Consider the following 24,519-nt stretch of genomic DNA (forward strand, 5'->3'; position numbering starts at 1 on the left):
TGATAGAATTATACCAAATCTATCAGATCAGTTTGGGGGAAAACTGACATTTTTACTATGTTGAGTTTTCCAATACATGAACGTGGTATATCTCTTCACTTATTTAGTGATTCTTTGATTTCCTTTGTGTTTGATGGTTCTCAATATATGTTTTGAGATATTTCATATCTCATTTTTAAAGCTGTTAAAAATGGTATTCAACAAATTTTTGGTTTTCAATTTTTTATTGCCAGCATATAGAAATATGATTGATTTTTATGTTTTGACCTGATATACTGATCTGTTGCTAAAGTCACCTATTATTCCTAAGAGGTTTTTTAAAAAATAGACTCCTTATGGATTTTCTATTCAGACTATCTTGTTGTCTGCAAATAGGAACTGTTTTTTCCCCCTCATTTTCCAGTCTTTATACTTTTAAAAATTACCTTATTGCAATGTGTAGGTGATGAATAAGAGTGATAAGAATACAGTGATGAATAGGAGTGATAAGAATAGTTATCCTTGTTTTGTTCATGATTTTTTCAGAAAAGCATCCAGTCTTTCACCATTAAGTATGATATAATCAGTTGTTTCTCCCCCCCGCCCCCCCCGTGGATGCCTTTCATCAGGTCGAGAAAGTTCCCTTATATACCTACTTCACTGACAGTTGTATTTTTAATCATAAATGATGTTGAATTTTGTCAAATTATTTTTCTGCATCAATTAATATGATCATGTGGGTTTTTTTCTTTATACTGTCAATATGGTGGATTACATTGATTGATTTCCAAATATTGAACCAGCCTACATTCCTGGGATAAACTCCTCTTAGATGAATTATTCTTTCTATGTATCACTGGATTTGATTTGCTAATATTTCATAGAGGACTTTCACCTCTGTATTCATGATGGATACTGGGCCGTAATTTTCTTTTTGTATAACCACCTTGTCTGATATTGGCATTAGGATAATGCTGGTATCATACATTGGGAAACATTCTCCCTTATTTCCTGGAAAAGACTGTTTGGGGTTAGTATTGATTCTCGAAACATTTAGCAAAATTCACTAAATGAAACCATCGGGGTCAGGAGATTCTTTTTAGGAAGGGTTTTATGAATTCAGTTTCCTTCATAGTTCTGGACTATTTAGGTCATCTATTTCATCCTTGGTGAGTTTTGATAGTTGGCAGTTTTTGATGAATTTGTTCATTTCATCTAAGTGGCTGAATTAAAGTGCTCATAGCATTATCCTTCAATGTGTGTAGGGTTTGTGATGATAATTCTCTTTTCATTTCTAATATTGATAATTTACATATCCTCTTTTTTATGCTTTGTCAGTCTTGCTAGAAGTTTATCAATGTTACTGATGTTTTTAAAGTACCAGCTTTTGATTTCATTGGCCTTCTCTATTGCTTTTCTGTTTTCAATTTCATTGATTTCTGCTCCTTACTATTTTCTTCCTTCTGCTTGTATTGGGTTTATTTTGCTTGTCTTTTTCTAATTTCTTGAGGTAAGAGCTTAGCTTACTGACTCAAGACCTCCCTTTTATTCTAATAATTTAGTAAAATAAATTTCCCTCTTAGAACTGCTTTGCCTGTATCCCACAAATTTTCATATGCTACATCTTCACTTTCATTTAGTTCTTTGTAGTTTTAAACTTCCTTTGAGACTTTTGTCCCATAGATTATTTAGAAATGTGTCATTCAACTTCTGCACATCTAGAGATTTTCTTGTCTTTCTGTTGTTAATTTCTAGTTTGTTTCTATAAGGGTCAGAGATCATATTCTGTATGATTTCAATTATTTTAAAGTTGCTGAGTTCTGTTTTATGACCCCAGGTATTTGTAAATGTTCCACATGAAGTTGAAAAAATGTGTTTTCTGTTGTTAGTGGTGGAATGTTCTATAATTCATTGATTAGATCCTATTTATTGCTGGTATTGTTCAAATCTTTTATATCTTTGCTGATTTCAGGTCAAGTAGTTCTATCAGTTGCTCAGAGGGGAGTGTTGAAATCCTCAACCATAATTTTGGACTTGTCTATTTCTACTTTCTGCTCTATCAGTTTTTGTTTCATGTATTTGAGGCTCTGTTGTTTGGTGCTATACATTAGATCATTGTGTCTTCCTCACAGATTAATCCATTTTTCATATGTCTTTGTCTCTAGAAATTTTCTTTGCTCTGAAGTCTACTTTATTACGTATTAAAGAGCCACTCCTGCTTTTTAAAAAGTTAATGTTTACATGGTATCTTTTTCCATCTTTTCACTTTCAACCTACCTATATCAATGAATTTAAAGTGAGTTTCTTTAAACAGCATATAGTTCCATATAACTTTTTTTTTTTAAGCTTTTATTTTTAAGTAATCTCTACACCCAACATGGGGCTCGAACTAACAACCCTGAGATCAAGAGTCGCATGCTCTACCGGCTGAGGCAGCCAAGTGCCCCTCCATAATAACTTTTTAATCCACTCTGTCAATCTCTGCCTTTTGATTGGTTCTTATTCCTCTGTTTTTCCTTTTTTGCCTTTCTGTTGGTTACCTTAACATTTTTTAGTTTTCCATCTTGATTTATTTACACCATTTTTGAGTGTAGCTCTTTGTATTGGTTTGTAGTGGTTACTGTAGGATTTTAGTATACATACATGGCTTATCACAGTCTGCTGGTATCCACATTTTATCACTTTGAGGGAAGTGTGGAAACCTCACATCCATTTAGCTCTCTTTACCTCTCTTCATTTTTGTTTCAATCATCAAATGTGATTTATAAAACTCATGAGGAAACAGATAGCCTATTGTATGTACCCATATTTCAATTCTTTTTGCTATTCCTTCTTCCTTCCTTGATGCTTCCAGATTCTTTCATCATTTTCTTCTTGTTTGAAGAACTTCTAGTAACTAGTCAATATGTAAAGGTAGAACTGCTGGCAATAAATTTTTTGTTTTCCTTCACTTGGGAATGTCTTTACTTTCCCCTCTTCATTACTAAAGGGTAGTTTCCCCAGAGAGAGAACACGTGGTTGACTCCTTTAGCAGTTGAGAAATGTTATGCCACCTCCTTCTAGCCTGAGAGAAATGTACCGTCATTCAAATTGGAGTTTCCCTATAGGAAACTGGAGCTTACACCTGTATGAATTCTGGATCCCATGACTCAGGTGGGCTTCCTTAGGTGGAGCTATCTCCCACAAGAAAATTGCATCCTATGCTATGCTAGCAGAAAGAAAGGGAAGACAAGGACACCTCTGTGTGACTTCTATAGCCTTTGCTTAAGTGTATCTTTTTCCTGCATCTCCTGTATTTTATCTTTTGCTGTAATAAATCTCGGCCATAATTATATATATATATATATATATATATATATATATATATATATATATCCCCCCACCAGCCAAGAAAATGGGGCTAGTTCAGGTGAATTTCCTAAATTATGTCTTTGCAACTATTGAACATTCTGTTCCGCTAGCAGTAAATTAGGGGCAGGAATTATCTTTAAGTATTTCTTGAAGTATAGAGTGAAAGGTGGGGATCAGCTAAAGGTCATGTGAGTTTTCTCTTTATTTTGAGGAAAAAATACAAAAATAATTTTATTAAATGCTTTTGGATAATTACCCAAAACTCTATAATCATAACAAATACAAAAGTTTTATATATATATTTTTTTAATTTATTTGAGAGAGAGAGAGAGTGAGAGAGAGCGCGCAAGAGGGGATAGGGTTAGAGGGAGAAGCAGACTCCCTGCCGAGCAGGGAGCCCGATGTGGGACTCGATCCCAGGACTCCGGGATCATGACCTGAGCCGAAGGCAGTCGCTTAACCAACTGAGCCACCCAGGCGCCCCAGTTTTATATATTTTTTAAAATTTATTATTTATTTGAGAGAGAGAGAGGGAGAAGCAGACGCCCCACTGAGCAGAGAGCCCGATGCAGGGCCTGATCCCAGGACCCTGGAATCATGACCCAAGTCGAAGGCAGATAGCTTAACTGACTGAGCCACCCAGGAGCCCCAAGTTTTATATTTTCTAATTCAATATTCTATTGACCATAATTAAGTAAAGGAGAGAGCTTAATCATGTATGAAATGTACTCACCATATATTACGGTAAAATCTCTAAGCAAAAATTAGTATTTCCCAGCTCTACCATCTAAAAACCTTTCTTTTTTTTTGTAAATGGAACATCTTCACACCCATAGTAAGATTTTCGTGAGCTGGGAACTACCTCTGGAAAGGTCAATTAGAATGGCAGGAAGCATATTTAGGTTTACCTATTCCTAAAGTTACAGGGTAGCTTTATAATATTTGACAGTCTGACTCAGAGACACCTGTAAAACAAAGCAGGTGTATTTCTCACCGAGTGTGCTGCCAGGAGAAAGAATCATTTGGCACATAGAAGATGCCAGCCAGCACATAGGGCTAAGTGCATCGTGGAGGGCAATCTTATTGAGTGATTAAAAAGGGATAATTTACTGGAGCTCCTGAGCTGTAGTTTTCCGCTGCTGTATATAGAAGTATTTCATCTGGACCTCTTTCCCATGAAGTCTGCCCAGTTGTGTTAATAAGGGCTTTAATGCTTGAAGGAATTTCATTTCTAAGTAAATATTGGAACAAGTGCTCAGAAATTACAAAAACAACGCTCGTAAAATTAACCCTCAGAAAGAACATCAATTTGTGATTAAAGATAGCAGAACTTTTAACTTTCTTACAGAGGCTTGAACCAAACTACCTCAGAAAACAGAGACTTACTGTGGGAATCCAAAACAGTAAGGATATTTTCTATTGTTCATAGGTGGATGAGAAGGTAGGCAGCTAAGTAGAGAGATTTGTCTGGATCCAAATTGTGTATTGACATTTTCAAAGTTTAATCACTTGCTCCTTTTTGACACCATCAACTATTTGAACAAATAAATTAGAAGGCAAGGATGCTGGGAGCAATATAAGTCACGAATCTGGCCCACATGGGTTTTCAATTTAGGTGGGAAGATTTTGGTCTATGGAAAATAATCACCATGCCTGGTAGCATTCGATAAATTCCACATGAGTGATAAAAATAAGAAACTCAAGATGTTCCAGAAATCTATCCCAACTGGGCATCCTGTTCCACCTATTCTATTCCAAAAGAATGAGAAGAGAGTATCATACAGGGTGGACACACAATGTATTCTGGGCTTAGAAGGATGCATGTGCATGTGTGTATGTGTGTGTGGGGTGGGGGTGGGTGGGTGGGTGGGTGTGTGGTTTATTTTGTTATTTGTCAATGTCCCAGTAGGTAAGCTCTTTGAAAAGAGAGGTTTTGTTCACTGCTATATCTCTAACACTAGAACAACTCCTAGCACCTAGTACAGTAAGTATTTGCTGAATGAATGAATAATTTCAAGAAAAGAAGGTGAGAAGGTATTTAAATGTGATTAAGATGTTAAGTGTGATTAAGAGACAATATCTATTTCTGAAAGACTTTTGCAGTCAGTAAAGATTTGGGGGGAAGGGAAAAAATGGCTAAGCTAAGGTTAAAAAGAAGAGCTTGAGGGAAATTATTTTAAAAATAAAAATGTTTTAGGAAGTCATTATGATGAAGATTAAGACTGAACAGCAGAAATGTTTAGGTACATGTTGTAAATTTCTAAAAGACTCCAGAGACGAACAGACTGGAAGGAAACAAAATGGAGACAGGAAAGCAATAAACTTTTTTTTTTTTTTAAAGATTTTATTTATTTATTTGAGACAGAGAGCATGAGAGGGAGGAGGGTCAGAGGGAGAAGCAGACTCCCTGCCGAGCAGGGAGCCCGATGCGGGACTCGATCCCGGAACTCCAGGATCATGACCTGAGCCGAAGGCAGTCGCTCAACCGACTGAGCCACCCAGGCGCCCCATAAACTTTTAAGTGTGTATAATAAACTCATGTGCAGTCAACTTAAATATTTATGAAAATTGGTCTGAATACAAAAATACAGTACACACAGAACTTACAATACATTTACAAATAGGTACAGTAAATGGTTATCGTAAGGGAAATGGTCTTTATAAAGAAAAGCTTTAGAGGGCATATTAGATTTGTTGGCTTCAGTGAAGCCTAGGAAAGTATCAAGATAGTGGCTGGATAGAAAGGAAACTAATCACCTCTCCCATGAGTGTGTTTTCCCACAAAGGAGAGCACAACTGAAACCTTCACACACAAAAATAATCTGATTACTGGTCACCCAGTGAGAGCCTGTTGCTTTAGGATTTTAATTCATGTAGCATATGGTGACAATATTCATGAGGAGAAAGAAAAATCATTCTTGTCCATATTAGGCCACCCCACATGCATAATTGATTTGCTTGTTTCCCATCCTTTCTCTCCTCTTCTTTTCAAGAATTTAGCCACTTTGTGGTCCAAGATGGCTCATCATTCTTTGTCAGTATCTTTCAGTAACTTTTTGTTAACATTAAACATTCTCTGTGACATTCTCAGATGAATAGAGTTAAAATGTTTTACTCTATCTCCAGGGATCCAAAGGACTAATAGTCACAAGACAAGAAGGGTTTATCAAAAAACAGACAACAGGACAACAAGATTATGACCAATCTATCCCCCCAGTGGACCCAGGACTGAGGAGGGGAAAAGGACTGGACATACACTGATCACTTAAGTATGCAAGGCAATGGTTTAGGCACTGGGCAAACATTGTTTCACTTACTCTCACAGCACCTCTGTGAGGCAGGACTCATTTCCATTTTAGAGATAAGAAAACCAAGTACTGGTTTTGTCTGGATGCAAAATGTGTGTTCTCCATCATGCTAACAATCTGTTTGAATGTTGGGAGTACATCAGGGTTTATCTTCAAGTGGGGGAGAAGATGCAGGGACAAGGAGGAGAATGGACATGGTATGAGAAGAAATAATTATCTTCATTTGTTTACTTATTCTCCTGGGGCATATTGGGAGGGAGTCAAACCTCTATTCCTTTCAACAACAAGCATTCAGCATTTTAAATAATTTGTGAATACTTAAACGATAAATGTTTCTTTACTGTCTCTGGTTTCATGATATTATTCTAGGCTCTATGACTATAAAAATGAAAAAGGCCTGGTCCCAGGTCTCAAGTAATCCGTTGCTTAGTAAGAAAGACAAATAGATCAACACCAAGCAGTTCAGGTTATATATAAGATTATTTGAATTCATGAAGGAGTGAACAAAAAGAGAATACCTAACCTGGGGTGACCAGGGAATGCCTCACAAAAACAAAATGTATAAAGAGAATGAAGAAGAGTAGGAATTTGCTATGCATACAAGACTTGTAAGACTCTTACAGAGGATGCCATGGTTGCTGTTTGGACTTCATCTGGAGGAAGACAGGGAATCATTGCTTTAGGCAGAGTAATATCATCAGCCTTTCATTTTGGGAAGGTAACTCGGAGGCGGGGGTAGCATGGAGGATGGGTTTGTGGAGGGCTATACAAAAGGGAGAAGAATCTTACAATAATGAGGTCAGTGTCTTGAGATATAATACAAAGGCCTGAACTGGGGAGGTAAAGCTGAAAATGGAGGGAAACCATGACTTAAGAGACATTGAAGACATCTAGTGCACGGGACTGAGACTCATTCAGTGTAGGGAGGAAAGAAGAAGGACTTTAAGACGATTCCTAGGCTTGAGCACTTGCATGGGAAGAGGGTAACATTCATCAACTTAGGGAAGAGAGGAGGAAGTTTGGGAGTTGGGGGAACAATGAGTTTCATTTGGAACACATTGTTTACAGGGTAGCAGGAGAGAGCAGATTGGACTCCGGAGAGGTGTATGTAACTGTCAGCAGTAGCTAAAACCATGGAGAGCGAGAAAGGGAGTAAATGAAGAATCCTGGAGCATGTCAACATGTAAGGTAGTTGTGATGGGTAGATGAGGATATAGCAAAAAGGGCCAAAAAAGAGGAGACTTATCTATAGAAGAAGAAGGTATGGATCAAATGAGATAAAGATGTGAGTGCTTCCAAGTAGTACAGAAAAATCAAACTATCAAATATTGTAATTAAAAACCCATGGCTATCTGAAGATCAGCACTTTTAAAAATTTATTTAAATTCTAGTTAGTTGACATACAGTTCAATATTGGTTTCAGGAGTAGAGTTCAGTGCTCTGAACATTTACCTGTAACACCCGGTGTTTGTCATAACAAGTGCCCTCCTTCAACGCCATCCCCCATCTAGCCCATCCCCCACCCCCCTCCTCCCTCCATCAACCCTCAGTTTGTTCTCTATAGTTAAGATCTTGTCTCTCATGATTTGTTTCCCCCTTTCTCTCTTTTTCTGCCTCCCTGAAGATCAGCATTTTGATATTTACAAGTACACAAAATAACTTTCAACCCAGTAGGACTGCCCATTCTCCCCCAAAAGATTTAGGATTAAGAAACAGACTAAGTTGTAAGAAAAATAGATGATATTCTGCCAAGAATAGCAGAATCACCAAAGATTAAAGCTGATGTGGTATCAGAGGTACCAGAGGGAAAAATACGCTTTGACTGATGATGGTAAGTACAATATGTGTGTAATGGTCACCCATCAGACAAGTGGCCTACCCTCCTCTTATCAAGGGGGCAGAAAGTTGATTCTTCCCCAGGGCCATGGCTGGCTAGACCAAAGGGAGACACCTGCCTCAAAGCCAGCCAATACTTTGGCCTATGACGGTACGATGGCCTCTTTGACCAATATGCACTTGAATATGCACAAATATGCTTTAGAACTGAAAGTTTGCTTGGAATTGGAGCCAGATTTGTCCCCAGGCAAACCAAAGTCACATATAAGCCACAGTTATGGGTGAGGCAGTAATCAAAAGAAAGTCAAGGAGGATAACAAAGCATCTGTAAATAAGATACCCGCAGTGGAGAGAGAAAAAGAGAGGGAGAGAGACAGAGACCCCATAGTTACTGACTTCATCCGAGCTCCTGTCCTTTAGGGGGTGGCTGCATTTCCCGCATTGGACTCTGGAGACTCCTCTATATCCCTGCAAGGGTTGAGTGGATTTGGGCTCCTTGCAACCATTTCGTACAACAGCACTAACATTTGTCCACTTTGTGCCAGGCACTGCTCTATGCACTTTCTACGTGCTAATTTCTTTACTCCTCACCATACCCTATGTTCTGTTCATTTTACTGAGGAGGGGACTCAGGCAAAGAGAAGGAAACCAACTTGCTCAGACACACAGTTTATAAGGGTGGACCTTGTCAAAAATAACCTTTTCCTGCAACCCTTCAGATTTCTATTCTCTTGAATACACATGAATGCCTCTGTATGCCCACCAAGCCCTGGGCTAAACACTAGGGATGGGAAGAGAAATTCCTCAAATCAGAACATGTTCTTGTCTTCAAGGAGCTCTCCATGCCGTAGAGGTGAAGCACAGAGAAGCCAAAGGAGGAAAGGAAAGACAGGAAGAGAAGGTGCGGGGTGGGGCGCAGGATAGGGAGGGGAGGGGAGGGGAGGGGAAAGGTGGGGGAGGGAGGGGTGGGGTGGGGACGAGACGGGTGACAGGGAAGGGAGGGGAGGGAAGGGCAAAAAATACCATTCCTGGAACAATAGGAGCAGTTAAGAAGCTGCGATGAGAAGAGCGAGCAAAGGAGACTTACAACAGAGAAGGAAGTCAGAAATAGGGAAACAGCCGCTCTGAGGTCTGAGGAGAGCAAACCACCGCGCAGACCTCGGGAGGCCGTAAGGGGCGGTCTCAGTTTAGAGAGCGGATGCTCGAAATGCCTGCCAAACAGCCTCCGATACCACAGTGGTTCGGAAGGGCTTAAGTCAACAATAATTAAAGGGTCACGGAGTGTGGCAAGAGGTCCAAGTGGGTTTTTGAGGAATCCACGAAAGTGCTCATTAGAGAAATAATGGGTTTAAAAATACGTAAACATACGGAAAGCATGTTTAAAACATGCCAGGCCTAAAACGCATGAAACCACATTCTAATTGTTCCATCAAGTAAGAGCTGGGTCCTATTTCCCTTTCCTCCTCTCGCTGCCTCCTGAGGGGTCAGAGGTTTCTCTGGGCGAGCAGGGTGGGGGGAGGCGGGGTAGAAGCACAAGGCGGACATGGACAGGACCGCCCTCCTGCGTGTGGGGCTCACCATCCGCAAGGGCAGCCGCCGGAGGAAGGCAGGGGGTCATTCTACCTTGATCATGACACAGGGTTGGACTTTTAAATGACTGGCTAGAGACTACTGTTGCTGTTTTCGAATTCAAGTGTCTGTAGGACTGTATAGTTGATCAAAGTGACCTGAGTTCTCACCCGGAGGCAGGAGAAGCAATTCACTCTGGTTAAGTTTTCAAGAGATTGCAAGAGGCAAAAATGAAGTGACTTGTTAATTACATTTCATGAGTCTCCCCTCCTACCCAACATCCTGATTCGGTAAGAAAAGCTTCCTATTTTAAAGGCCACCCCTTCAGTTCACCAACTTTGGTGCGGAATCAGAACCTCACTTGACTATCCTTAGGAAAAGAAGACAGTCCTACATTTCCTACCTTGATCTTTTCTCCTTAGTGGTGCTTTTGCTAAGAGCAGTATTTCGTCCAGAAGTAGGTTCTGATTTGTCTTCTGTGGGAGATCCAAATCCAGTACTAAAATGAAAAATATTTGTTCTTAGGACAAGGAAAAATTCATCATCGATTTCAATCATATGAGAAATAATAAAATATTACATTTGCAAGGCATTTCGTCATTTAGAAGGCATGTTTCTTTGCCATGACATGCCTGGGCTCCCTTCCCCGATGTGAAGCCGGGCACCAGGCATGACTCCATCTACAGAAAATCGAACAAAGCCGGCTCACAGCTCCTAAGTCCTGTGCTCGAGCGCTCACTGGAGGTTCACAGCAAATAGCACAGAAAGCCTACTTTTCCCAGAGATCTTTTCCACAGCAATTTAAAAAGGCAATTATGAAATTATAGTACTAGAAGAATGAAAAGAATTAAGTTGCCCCAATCTAAAACCTAAATTTGTTCTTACTCCCAGGTTGAGGGGAGAATTATTTGAGTACAGACAAAATACCATTTTCTTACTTCGTCTTTTCTTTGCTTGCTCTTCTTAAAGAAGATGAGGAAGAAATACTCCGTCCATAACCAATATCTGATGACTTATCTTCCATACATGGAGGTGGAGAACTAAAATTTTACATATTTGAATTATATACAAGTTAAAATACTTTATTTGTCAATATTGGATTTGTCCTACAAAACAGATTTCTTTTTCAGAAAATCATAATGGGAGATGACTTTTAACAGTGATAGAATGAAAACATAAAGGAGAGGTGAAGGTAAGACAAAAAGAATATTGTTCATGAACTGGGACTGGAAATATTTTTATAAAATACATCACATAAAATAAATTATGACAGATATATAGGTATGCATGACCATTTGAAGCTTTAATTTTTAGCTGTACTATTTACTTCTTATTTTATAGTTAAAAAAAAAAAAAACCTCTGGGCAGCAGTTAGAGTCCTGTAAACATAATTCGTTTTGGTTTGCTCCTATCTGCTTACACTTCCTTCAATTACTTCATGTTACCAGCATTGACTACAGAAATACATCTGGAATTGAGTGGTAAAAGGGAATCAAAGGAAAAACCATGTTGCTGGTGATTTCATGGCCTTTACTATGTCAGGCTATGAGTTTATGGACTGGTGTTCGTTTTCAGTGTGATGCCAAATACAGGGGGCAAAAAGATACCATCCTGGGAATCTTATATATTCATGTGATGATGTACAGACAAAAAGCATTATGTGCTTCCCTGCATCCCTCCTCCCCCAAGAGACTCACACGTCAAATTTACTGTTAACTAAGAGTACAGCACGTAGATCACTTGGTTCTTGTAAGCAGAGATCCTTCAAAGGCAAAAGTTTGGTGCCGGGATTTATCTACAGATAATTTAAGAAAGAAAAAGTAATATCCGCATGGATTATATTGTTTTATTTATTTATTCATTTATTTTTAAAGATTTTATTTATTTGAGACAGAGAGAATGAGAGAGAGAGCACATGAGAGGGAGGAGGGTCAGAGGGAGAAGCAGACTCCCTGCAGAGCAGGGAGCCCGATGCGGGACTCGATCCCGGAACTCCAGGATCATGACCTGAGCCGAAGGCAGTTGCTTAACCAACTGAGCCACCCAGGCGCCTGAGGATTATATTGTTTTAAATGAATACTGATGTTCTCAGCTGTTTGAAGTAATGTAATTTCGCATACACATATGCACAGTTAGAAAGAGGAACTTGAACTTGTGGGCATCTTGCCTCCAGTTCCCCACAATCTGTATTGCTTTATACTCTCAGCTGTTTCACACCATAATTATCAGTTTGGCCCCCAAAAGTAGTTGAGTTTGCAATGTAAACATAAGGGAGTTTGCAATGTATGCAATGTATATATAAGGGAGAATTTGTTGTCTGTGAGAGTAACTGATTACTCAACAGATGACTAAAAATGTTGTGAGGATATGTAAAAATAGGTTAGTCCAGATCTTATATTAGCAATTTTACTAGCCTGCTGAGGGGGGTTAGACCACACCACCTTCTGGGGTCTTTTCCCAGTCGTATTACAGTTAGATCCCTCTCTCGTCCAAGATACTTTCCAGGATCCTTTAAAAATCAGACAGATCATGTTATTTTTCTGCCCACAACTCTGCCAAGTTTTCCTACTTCATTCAGAATAAAGGCCCAAATCCTTCCGATGGTCTACAAGACTTACATGATCTGGGCTCTACCTCTCTGATTTAGTCCTTACTGGTCTGCCCCTTGGTTCACTCAGCTACGGCTACACTGACCTTGCTGTTTTTTAAATATGCCAGGCATGCATATTCCTCTGCCTGGAAAGCTCTTCCCCCAGCCATCCCCATGCCTAAGTCCCCCAACCTTCTAGCTTTGGCTCACCTCCCTGACCACAATTTCTAAAATCACGATGAACATCAACCCCAGTACCCACGCAGCACTATAGAACCCCCTTATCCTGCCTCTGCTCTACTTTTCCCCCCAAAGCTCTGATCATTTTGATCATGTGATATAAATTATTTATCTATTTGTCATGTTTACTGTTTATTGTCTATTTCTTCTCACTGGGGTGGTGAAAGTAGAGATCTAGGTCTTTTATTTACTGATGTCTTCAAACCTACACTATTAGAAACTTAATATTTACTGAATGAAGGAATCAGAGAATTCTCTGAATTCACTGAATGAGACGGGCTTTCTTGGAGCAGTGATTTCTCAGTGGTGTGTGTGTGTGTGTGTGTGTATGTCTTATGATAGGTATGGTGGCGGCGGCAGCCGGGGAGAGCAGAAGGAAGAGCAGGAGTCAAGTTTTAGGCTAGTCATTTTTCATTATTCAAAATGTCTCGGGACGCTTGGGTGGCTCAGTCAGTTAAGCGTCTGCCTTTTGGCTCAGGTCATGATCCCAGGGACCTGGGATCGAGTCCCACATCGGGCTCCTTGCTCGGCGGGGAGCCTGCTTCTCCCTCTCCCTGCCGCTCCCCCTGCTTGTGCTCTCTCTCTCTCTGACAAATAAATTTAAAAAATCTTAAAAAAAAAAAAAAGTCTCTAGGGGAGCCTCACTGGCTCCGCCGGTAGAGCATGTGACTCTTGATCTCGGAGTGGTGAGTTCGAGCCCCATGTGGTAGAGATTACTTTAAAAAAATTAAAAAATTAAAAAATGTCTCCGATTCGATTACCATGATAGAGTGTTTCCTGCAAATACGGTTCAGCTCTGTGATTCTTTCATGGCCCTATCTCCTCTGCTTTTTTGAATCAAACTGGTCCAAACTGGCTTTTGCTCCTAGCCTTGCCCATCCCAGGGCCTCGGGTCCTGCACCTGCCCGGCAAACAGAGCATTTGGCTTTTGCACTTCTGAGCTCTCCCTTCACATGAGGCAGGGATCGCACTTTCTGAGACCTGCACCACTAGCTGCTTGTCCCACTCTGGGCTTATTTTTACCCCCCTTTTCATTCCTCTTCCTGCACCCCTTCTGCCTGATCGCAGGGATTTTCAGTAACTCCTACATTTTTTTTAATGAAGTCTGTGGATCATATCTGTTTCCTAGATTTGCCTAAAGTGGCATTTGTAGATTTAAAAATTGTTTTCCTGTTCTCCTTATTGCTCCTGGTTTCCAGAAGAAAGGAAGGAAAATGCTGGCTTAAGCAGCAGTGCCAAAATGTCCTTAAGATTCTAATTTTTAGCTTCCCATTTCTCTTGACATTAACCCTGAATTCCACTGTGTATTGCTTTTAAAATCCGAGTCAAAAATGCAGCTTAAATGACGTTCTTCTATATTACATTTTAAAATTTGGTATTACAATTTGGCTCATTTCATTTAGATTATAATAAAATGAAACACTCATACTTCTTATCACTAAGGCTGAACCCTGGAATTAATAGAACAGAAAATGCTCCTTCTTTTCGATCTTCCCTGAAACTTGAGAGTAGCCTCAGCAAGCTGATTCTACTATAAGTAATCAGATTCTAGTTAAAACTGTACACAAATGCAAGATCTTACAGCCAAAGTTAAGAATAAAGCTCTGATTCCCAAGTTTCTGCCTATAAAAATATACATTCTGTGAGGTGGTTAAAAAATTGCAATGTAATGGCACTGTGACTAAAGAAGAAATGATCGTACATACTAAAATACAAATTAATTCTGTCACTTACCTGACCGTAATCATAGAATCCGTCACTAATTATGTTACTTGATGACAAATAGCCAGTCAGGCTATATTTCAGAGACAGGTAGTTGTTGAGCAATTTGTTATAAGCTGCCTCACTGAATTTATTTTTTCGACTTACTGATAGATTAACTTCTTCAAGGATATCTAAAGCCCTGTCAATAAGAGAAAAAAAGCATTATTTGCTTTAAACAAGCAATCCAATATTAAGTTCTCATTTATATACCCAGCCAAGACCCTGAATGAAGAATTGAGATGGAAAGGTTAAAGACATCTCACCCTTTCAGATAAAGTAATACTGACAGAATTGTGAAGATGAATCAGTCCTTTTTGAGAATATATATGCCATGTAGTGACTCATATTCAAACAGCTGAAAAGGACACTTTGATGGGGGGGGGAAGTTCTTCATTTAAAGCAAAATTAGTATTGGGCTCCAACTTTTTCAGCTAACCAGGCAATATGCACAAACACAGAGATGGTTAGAAATAGGATGAGCCCATCAGTGGACCCTTGAAACCCTATTTGCCAGTACGCTAAGGCAATTCGCTCATCTGCTGCAGCTGGAGGACCTGCTTTGGTGGGGTGGATTAAATGCCTAATTCTGATGGAGAGGTTTGGGTGAAGGCGGGATAAAAAGTAGATGCAGTCATGGCTCACCCATTTTATTTTCGCTTCAAAAGTGGAGAGACAGAGTTGCTGTTTAGCAATAGCAGAGGGGAGGGAAAGAGAGGCATTGATCAGGGTGAAAAGGTGGACAGGGAGATGGTAAAGATGGTTTTGTAAGGGTGCTGGGGAGATCTCCAGGTGGGGGGAATGGGAGGGGACCCCCCCTCCCCCGCCCCACCAGGCCATCCCTTCCTAGGGAAGGTCCGCTGAGCCAGTCACAGGTCCCGAGGGCTTGGCAGCCTGCGAGCGGGAGTGTGGACTCTGCCTGACCTTCCTTGGGCCCAAAGAGTGCGCTCCTTCATCTTCTGCTCTTCATCTGAGCCGGAGACTCCAGGCAGCTCCACTCACCCAAGCCTGCATAATTCAACAGCCATCAGCTCATCGTTGGCGCAGACCATCACCGCCCAGCTGGCGTGCCTTCTCACTTCTGCATTCTTAGAGCGCAGGAGCTCCACCAGCGGCTCCAGGCCGCCTGAATTTCTTAACTGAACGTGGAAACCAAAAGTTTATGCATTGGGAGTACAGAATATAAATGCTGATTTTTTTTTTTTTTAAATCTCATTTGATTGTTAAACGATTTTAACTATGTAAGAACACTTTAGGATATTTAAATTTATTACATCTAGGGGGAAGCAGTCTATTACAAAACCTTAAAGACGGGAGCCCAGATTTCTGTTCAAGGTCAAGAGGAGGCCACAGGCAAATAACCGAGGGAGGTCACTGTGATTTTGCATGGAGGTCACTGTGATTTTGCATGGGAGGGAGACTGAGAACCTGTCCTCTTGCTCCCTGTGTTCATTCATTCTGCTCATCAACACTGACTGTTCATTTGGCCCTATGGTAGACAGAACGATGGTCCCCCAAAGGTGTCCTTTTCCCTGGAAGGGCTTTTGCACATGTGACATGTTAGTAAGTTTGAGATGGGGAGATTGTCCCAGGTAATCAGGTGGGCCCAATTTAGTTATAAGGGTCCTTATAAGATGGAGATATGGGTGCCTGGAGCCGAGAAAGGAGTCGTGTAGAAGCAGAGATTGGAGTAATACCCTTTGAAGATGGAGGAAGGGGCCACAGAAGGGATGGAGGTGGATGGTAAAAGCTAGAAAGGGCAGATTTTCCCTCAAAGTCTCCCAAAGGAACATAGCTCTGCCAACACCTTGATTTTAACCCATAAGACCTGTTTTCAGACTTCTGACCTCCTATACTATACGATAACAGATTTCTATTACTTTAAGCCACAGTGTTGTGGTCATTTGTTACAGCAGTAATAGGGAATGAATCCGGTCCCCAAGGCTGGGCAGGAGGAATTGATACAGTGACATGCTACCCATGTCACCGCCACCAAATCATCAGTGTGGCCAAAGCAGTACCATAGCAATGCCCTAGAAGAAGACCAGTTTTTGTTAACGCTGCACAGCGTCTTCTCTTCAATTCTCCAAGGAGTGAGGAAGAGATAAAAAAGAATAAGAAGAGAATTGGACAGAACTACATTAATTACATTGTTAAAGGAAATTCAAGTAATAAAGGTAATTATTCATGGATAAAATTATTCCAATCCGGAAAAAAAAAAAAAAAGATTTGATAGAGCCCTTGTCATACTGCCTGAAATGCAATATTCTATCATCTGAACCTAGAGGACAAAAAAAGAATATTTTACCAGTTTCTATGTGTAGTATCTGAAGACAAGAGCCCTTATGGGGTATGATCCACTTGATTCAGATTCAGTGGTTTTCCATCAATGTCCAGTGACATTTTCTTCTCAGGGATCACACTTTAGTACTTGTAACATTACAGCTTTAGAAAGTTTACTTGAAGCATCTTAGGCTTTTTAGCAAGTCAAATTTCTGAACATCTTTATTTCTGAGTATAATACAAGATAGTCTAACTCCATGTGTTCTTTTGGAAAAGATCTAATTCATTTATTAATTCCCTCACTCATTTACCCATTCATTTAATGACTGTTTATTAAGTATGCACTCTGTGCCAGGTATCTATTAATGGCATGGACACAGGGAAGAAAAACTCTCAGGTCCTTTCCCTAAAGCCTCAAGGGGCTTATAGTCTTTCATACAAGAACCATATATGCAAAGCAGAAGACAAGGGAAGCATGCATAGGGTGTAAGGGAAGCATAGAGGAGGATGCTCCCTAGCTTGAGGGCTGAAGAAAGGCCTCATGGAAGACAGAATGGCTGACATGGGTTTTGAAGGAGAAGTGTGATTTTATCAGGTGGACAAAAGTGAGAATAGTTTTCCAAGCGGAGAAATCAAAGACATATAAATAAGAGAACAGAGCGTATGGACAGAATTACAAATGGTATCGTATTTCTGGAGAATGGAGTTAGGCCTGGGAAGAGGCTTCAGGCACAGGTGGGTAGGTGTGGGTCATTGGGAGCCCATGCGCATCACGCTAAGCCGCTCAACTTTTCCTCTGGGGCAATGGCACGCCACTGGGGACTTGCAGTGACATGATGAGGGTCATATATTTGAAAGATCAGTCTGGAGGCAGTGTGGGAAGCAGGGGTGGCAGGCGTAGGGAGAGCAGGAGACTCAGCTGCAATATTCCTGGAAAGAGACGGACTATTCTGCAGACTGCATTGAGGTAGGACCAAAACGCTTTGATCGCTGTGTTGCCGAAGCCTAGCATAGTCCCTGACACAGAGTAGATGGTAAATAAACATCTAGTAGTCTTGGGGCGCCTGGGCGGCTCAGCCACTTGGGCGTCCAGCTCTTGGTTTCAGCTCAGGTCGTGATGTCTTGGGTGGTGGGATCGAGCCCCCTGTTGGGCTCCTCACTCAGCAGGGAGTGACGCTTAAAAGCTTGTCGAGTGCTTAGCACAGTGCTCACTGCCTAGTAAGTGCTCAGTAAGTGTTAGCTATTGTTATTTATATTGGAGGGAGAGGAACAAAGCCCTAGGCTGTTTGGAGAGTGCTGTGTGACAAGTAAATATGACAAAAGCAAGAGAAAAAAGGATGTTTGTAGGTTTACATTACCTTTTTGAATAGAACCAAAGACACTTTTATATGATACACTTGTAAAAAAAATGCAATTCTATGTTTTAAAACTTTGAAATATACAAGGAACACAGGAGTATGTGGAACCCATGTGTATAATGTAACGCACTGTAGTAAAGGCACGCCTGTTTGTCTACCGCTCAGCTTAAGAAATGACAAATTTAAATGACCTTGAACCCCTGTTTTTTCCTCTCAGTTACATCCACTCCCTTGATCCCTCAAGAGGATTTCTTGAATTTGCGGTTAATCATTCTCTACCTTTGCCTTTATAGTTGCAACGTACATGTATGTTTATCTAAACAATATATTGCTTAGATTTGTATACTTTCGAGTGCTACATAAACAGAATCAGAAGTTGTATTCTTCTGCAATTTGATTTTGCTCAGCATGGCTTGAGATTCATCTCTATTGATGTCTGTAGCTATAGTTCATTCATTTTCACGGATGTGAAACTCCATTTTATGAATATACCACAAATTTATTTACCCACTCTCTTAAAAAACTAGGCAATTGGTGTGTTTCCAGTTGTTTAGATATTATAAACAATGCATCTGGTGCACAGAGGCAAGAGACCGTTTTAGCTGTATAACTTAGAAACATGACTGCTGGATTATACCGGATTATAGGACATGCTCTTCTTTGCTAGGTAATGCCAATTTCTTTTCCAAATGTTGCACCAATTTAATAATTTAATTTTTTAGAGTAGTTTTAGGTTCACAGCAAAACTGAGCAGCAGGTACAGAGATTTCCCCTACTCCCTGCCCCCACACACGAGCAGCTTTCCCATTATCAACATCCGTTGCTGGATTGGTACATTTGTTACAACTGATGAACATACACTGACACATTATTATCACCCAGAGTCCATGGCTGAAGTGTTGCACCGAATTCGAAGGCTCTAAATGATGGGTAGGTTCAAACACTTGAAAATGTTTCAAATTAATCCACCCAGAGGTAGAGACCAGAAAAATGAGAGAACAGACGTTATTAAAGCTCTCACCTCTGTCCGGGCCTCAACATCGCATGCGGTTGCAGCCACCACGAGAGCCGCTTTGCTCTGCACGATCGTGTTTGCAGAACGGAGTGGGCTGATGAGGGCGTGCATGACATCGTGGTTCTGTATGCTCACACGCAGGGGCTCCTGCATTGCCATGTTCGCTAATACTGTAGCAGCGTTGGAAATGGCTCCATCTCGTTTACTGGACAGCATGTTTATTAATGGATCAATACCATCAGCTTCAGCAGCAGCACTGGGTAAATGGAGGAGAAATGAATGTCATTCATCCGAGTTCAAGAAATTGTCTTTGGAGTATACAATGGAGCTTATTAAACAAATGAGTACATAAATACGGTTTTAGAAAGAAATTAATTTACAATGCAATGAACCCAGACTTGATGTGCTAGTGATTTAAGTGGAGTCTGGGAAAATGTCAGTTAAGAATGAATTTAGGGCGCCTGGGTGGCTCAGTTGGTTAAGCGACTGCCTTCGGCTCAGGTCATGATCCTGGAGTCCCGGGATCGAGTCCCGCATCAGGCTCCCTGCTCAGTGGGGGGTCTGCTTCTCCCTCTGCCCTCTTCCCTCTCGTGCTCTCTGTCTCTCATTCTCTCTCTCTCAAATAAATAAATAAATAATCTTTTAAAAAAAAGGAATGAATTTAAATAACCCTTTTCTTACTGCTACAGCTTGTAGTTATAGAAAAATGCATGACTTCTTCTTAGAAACTCTCCTACAGCTGCTCATTTTTTTTTTTTTAACTCAGTGGTACTTACAAGACAGGAATTCTATTCAAAGAAAGCGGATTAAGATATTCTCAACCAGTAGGAAAACAAAGCTTTATTTTTATTTTATTTTAGCTTATTTATTTATTTTTTAAGAGAGGGAGAGAGAGAGAACCTTAATCTTAATCTGGGCATGGAGCCTGACCTGGGGCTCGATCTCACAACCCTGAGCTCAGGCCCTGAGCCAAAATCAAAAGTCAGATGTTTAACCCAACTGAGCCACCCAAGTGGCTCAGGAAAACAAGACTTTAAATAGGGGAAATGAGTGAGTGGGAGATGCTCCTGGTTTAAGTTAAAACTCTTTAGCTCATCCTCCCCATCTTTAAAGGAGGTTGTTAATTGTAGGCAGAGGTTAACACATTTGAAGCCAGCAAAACATTTTGGAGATAAATGCTGCTTTTACAAATTAAACATCAAAGATCAAAGTCCTAATATTGACATAATAACTAGTTTTAGTAATGTAGGCATATTCAGTTGTTAAATTTCCTATTTCTGCTATAAAAAGACCACGATTATCCATAAAATATATTAATAGTCTCACAAGTAATAAGCCTACACCTCTTTTTAAGAACGCCATACTGGGGCGCCTGGGTGGCTCAGTCGTTCAGCGTCTGCCTTCGGCTCAGGTCATGATCCCAGGGTCCTGGGGGATCGAGCCCCGCATCGGGCTCCCTGCTCTGCGGGAGGCCTGCTTCTCCCTCTCCCCCCCCTCCCCCACTTGTGTTCCCTCTCTCGCTGTATCTGTCTCTGTCAAATAAATAAATAAAATCTTAAAAAAAAAAAGAATGCCATACTTTCTATAGTCCTTGCTTTCTAATCACTTAAAAAGCCATAAGGTAGTGAAAATAAAAAAGGGTATCATTTTAACAAGAGGAAGATGATTTAATTATGTTCTTTAATATTTGGAATTCTTTCAAATAAGAGATGTTCCAAGCCATAAGATTATACAGAGCATCTTAGTTTCAAAGGAAGACCCCAAACTCTGTGTTAAAAACCCATTTATATCATCATGGGAATAGAAGTAATCAAGACAATAAAAAAACATACCTTAGACTCCAATAATATGAACATCCCTTTAAGGTTTATATCTGACACATTTTTTTCCACTTAAGATCATATTAAGAACCAAAACTGAAAACAACAAGTGAGACTATATGATTCAGCCCATCACCTTGTATTCTGATGAATATTCTGATAATTAAATTTAATTTGATAGTCACTTAAATTTGCTGATTGTGAAGGAGAAGTGACAATCTCAAAAACAGAGGTTATCACAACTGTCCGAGAGAGGGCACAATGTAAATGAAGCATCCCGGAGGAGAAAGGAAGCTGTGATTGTCACTCAGAGTAGCTCTGAAGTGGACTGAACAACAGCAGCTGGGAAGGAATGAAATGATGAAGGCGGCCGCTCTGGGGAACGCTGGGCTCCGTTGGTGTTAACCCTGAAGGCACCTCCCACCCTGTTTTGAATAAATCCGCCCAGAAAACACACTGTATTGATATGAAGGCAAAATCAGACTTTGGTTCCATATCTTCCCATACCCTAGCCCTTGGTATATATTTAATCCTTCTTGTGGTGTCTTCCATTCCTTTCCTAGGAAGGCATCCCTTTAAAATTAGATGACACATAAGCAAAATTTGTTTCTATAAAAATACTGGTAAGAAGGGCCTGCATCTCACTATGATAGCTGGAGGGCCAGAACTTGCTCTCCTTTCCTAGAGGACAAAATAAACACTCTTAAGATAATTTTACTTTTACTTTTAATTCTCTCCTACCATTAATCAAACGGTGGTCATTTGATCGTATGAGTAAGGAAAAATTTGGAGGCTCTAGTATATTAGTTTCTCAGAAACTTCTCATATTTTTACTTAGAGTGGAAATATTGAATTTTTTAAAACTGCCAGCAAGAATTTTAAATTATGCATATTTTCTGATTAATATGAGACGTAAACCTGCTCAAAAATAATTTTATTTCTTTGACTTATTTTGCAGGCACTGAACGCAATTGGTCCCTTCAACCAAAATACTCTGTAGTTTGTAATCATTGCAAACATTCCTCAGTTAGAAGGCACGATGCCTTTTGTCACTTAGTGATTTTTCCTTTGACAAGGTTCACCTTTCAAAACATCCTGGAGAATCAGGGAGGAGAACACAGTGGAGGTGTTTCATTGTAACCGTGACAGAAACTACAAGTATTATAGGTAAGTGCATACTAGTACATTCTCCAGGTCTGTGTCTTTTGTATGTTTCAGGGGTTTTCTGGAAAATTTAAGTGAATACATAGGATCCCACTTTGTCATTTCAGTTTATCTTATTTATTAAAAAAAAAGGGGGGGGCTGCGAGATACCAAATTTTCATCAGATGCGCCTCTGCTCACAGCTTTGGTGCTTGGGTTTGCGTCCTCCTCTCTCCTGGACAAAGGCATATTTTGCTTTGATTCATTTCTATCTCAGCCTTCTGCTCTTTTCTGTGCTTTTTATGAACCAGTAAAGAGAAGTACATAAAATCCTAGCTGGTTAAGGAACCGAAGATGCTAGTACACAGTGGAATATAGCTTTTACTAAATTGAACATAACCGCCAGCACCAAAAGACAAATCGTACGTGTGCAGCTGGGAGAACGATTTGCACTGTGTGTACATACCTGCCCATAATGTGCTGTGTGCAGTCTAGTTAGGTGTGAAAAGCATAACCAAGATTAAGTTATTATGGTGGAAAAAAAATCAAGCTATTATTCTTACCTAAGAAAATCTAATTTCATTCTAGAAATAGAGCACAGAATTTACATTTTTTTTTAAAAAAAGAACTGCATTAATTTTGTGTTTCAAACCCAAGACATTCTGTTTTATTTTTCCCTGTATCTGATATGTACACAGGCTGGAGCCTGTCATATTTTAAAAACACATTTCCGTTTCCTAGATAGTATGGCATTATCCAAATGAACGGGACAGAAGTCAAACTGCTTTGTTACAAAATCCAGAATTATAGGGCCATATGTCATCATGATAATCTGAAAATATTTTGATTCTTACTATCGTGAACCTCCATCAGTTGGAGTTTAATCAAGTAAGAGTTCAAAAAACTAACTAAAACCCAAATATGGTAAAGTATAAAAACATCTGTTTATATCATTTGATATATGTAAACAGAAGTGAAGTTCGGCACGTCATGTGTATCCAATTTATTACCAAGTCCTAACTCTTTTCCGCTTCCCTATTTCTCCAATCTCTCTCGTCTCCAGCTCCATCTCTCCGATCTAATCCAGTTCATTAATCCCTTGTGAATTGATGTACTCTTCTAACAGGTCTCTCCTCCCCCCACACCGATTCTTTCTCCAACTTTTAGCTAATGTGATCTTTTAAAATAATAATCAGATTATTATAATTATATACATCATACACATCATCAGATTTCTCCCCTCCTTAAAATGTTTCTGGTTTCCCATCGCTCAGGGTGAAGCCCTAAATTTACCATATGGCCTCCAAGGCCCTGCACGAGCCCACCTGCCTCCCCCACCAGCACACGCCCCTCACCTCTCCCTGTGGCTTTGTGTTCTGGGCCTCTCTGCGACCTGCAACAGGTCAGGCTCTGGCTTACCTCTGGGTATTCCCATATGCCTGCCGTTCTTACTTCCTGATGAACTCTTCCCCCGGATAATTCCCATTCACCTTGCCAAGCTCAGCACAAATGCCTCTTCCTCAAGGAAGCATATCTTGACCCTCAAACTAGATACCAGGTCTCTTTTCCCCATGAACTCAAGATCATTTGTTTGCTAAACATATATACATTTTTTTAAATGATGTTTTAGCACAAATGGTCACACAGAACGGCAACAATCTTGAAATATTATGTTATAGAAGCTTGTTGTGGAAAGGAGTTTACCACAAAGCTTTTTGGTTAAATCCCTGAGACCCACAATGAAAAAGCACTTACAGCAGGGGCACTAAGAACGTGGTTAAGGAAAAATACAATGACTGTGCACACATAGTGTCTGTTTACGGCTCGCTGAAAATACTATGTGATTTCATGTGAGTGTGTCTTTGCATTCATGTTTTCTCTGCCCAAAAGTCCTGGCCCTACCTGTCCACACCCCTTTCCCCAGGGAACTGTAGCTCACCCTTCAAAAGCCGCTCAACTGCCCCTTCCTGTGCGGTCATTCTTGTCCATCCCCACCTCTCCTTTTTACTCACACCTTCTTTTTGCTATGTCTACACCTGGTCCCCACTTCTTAGAGGCAGGGCTTGAGTCTCATTCATATCCCCGGTGCTGAGAAGATCAATATATTTAAATTGACTTGACTCCACTTAAGGGGAGTGATGAAGAAAACCTCAGTAGGAGTCGAGAGAGGGTGAGGGAAAAATACCCAGTTGAGCTTTACATTTGCAAGAAGGCATAGGGCCCAACACAATTGAGATCTCTGCTTGTAGCACTTACAGCTGCTCTC

At 40.3% G+C, this 24,519-nt stretch overlaps 1 protein-coding gene across 1 annotated transcript in view; it reads right to left on the minus strand.

The window, feature by feature from the left end:
• ARMC3 (armadillo repeat containing 3) overlaps positions 1 to 24,519 on the minus strand; it is a 92,583-nt gene that overhangs the window by 10,540 nt on the left and 57,524 nt on the right. Inside the window, exons 11-18 of the mRNA XM_035021492.1 lie at positions 19,297 to 19,546; positions 15,637 to 15,773; positions 14,608 to 14,776; positions 11,741 to 11,838; positions 10,982 to 11,083; positions 10,447 to 10,542; positions 2,292 to 2,325; positions 2,001 to 2,017 (exon numbers count right to left, since the gene is read on the minus strand). Of these exons, the coding sequence (XP_034877383.1) occupies positions 2,001 to 2,017; positions 2,292 to 2,325; positions 10,447 to 10,542; positions 10,982 to 11,083; positions 11,741 to 11,838; positions 14,608 to 14,776; positions 15,637 to 15,773; positions 19,297 to 19,546 (903 nt within the window). The remainder of the gene's footprint in view (positions 1 to 2,000; positions 2,018 to 2,291; positions 2,326 to 10,446; positions 10,543 to 10,981; positions 11,084 to 11,740; positions 11,839 to 14,607; positions 14,777 to 15,636; positions 15,774 to 19,296; positions 19,547 to 24,519) is intronic.

This window comes from Mirounga leonina, unplaced genomic scaffold, assembly GCF_011800145.1.
Source record: "Mirounga leonina isolate KUSES-001 unplaced genomic scaffold, KU_Mleo_1.0 Mir_175, whole genome shotgun sequence".
Lineage (NCBI taxonomy): Eukaryota > Metazoa > Chordata > Mammalia > Carnivora > Phocidae > Mirounga > Mirounga leonina.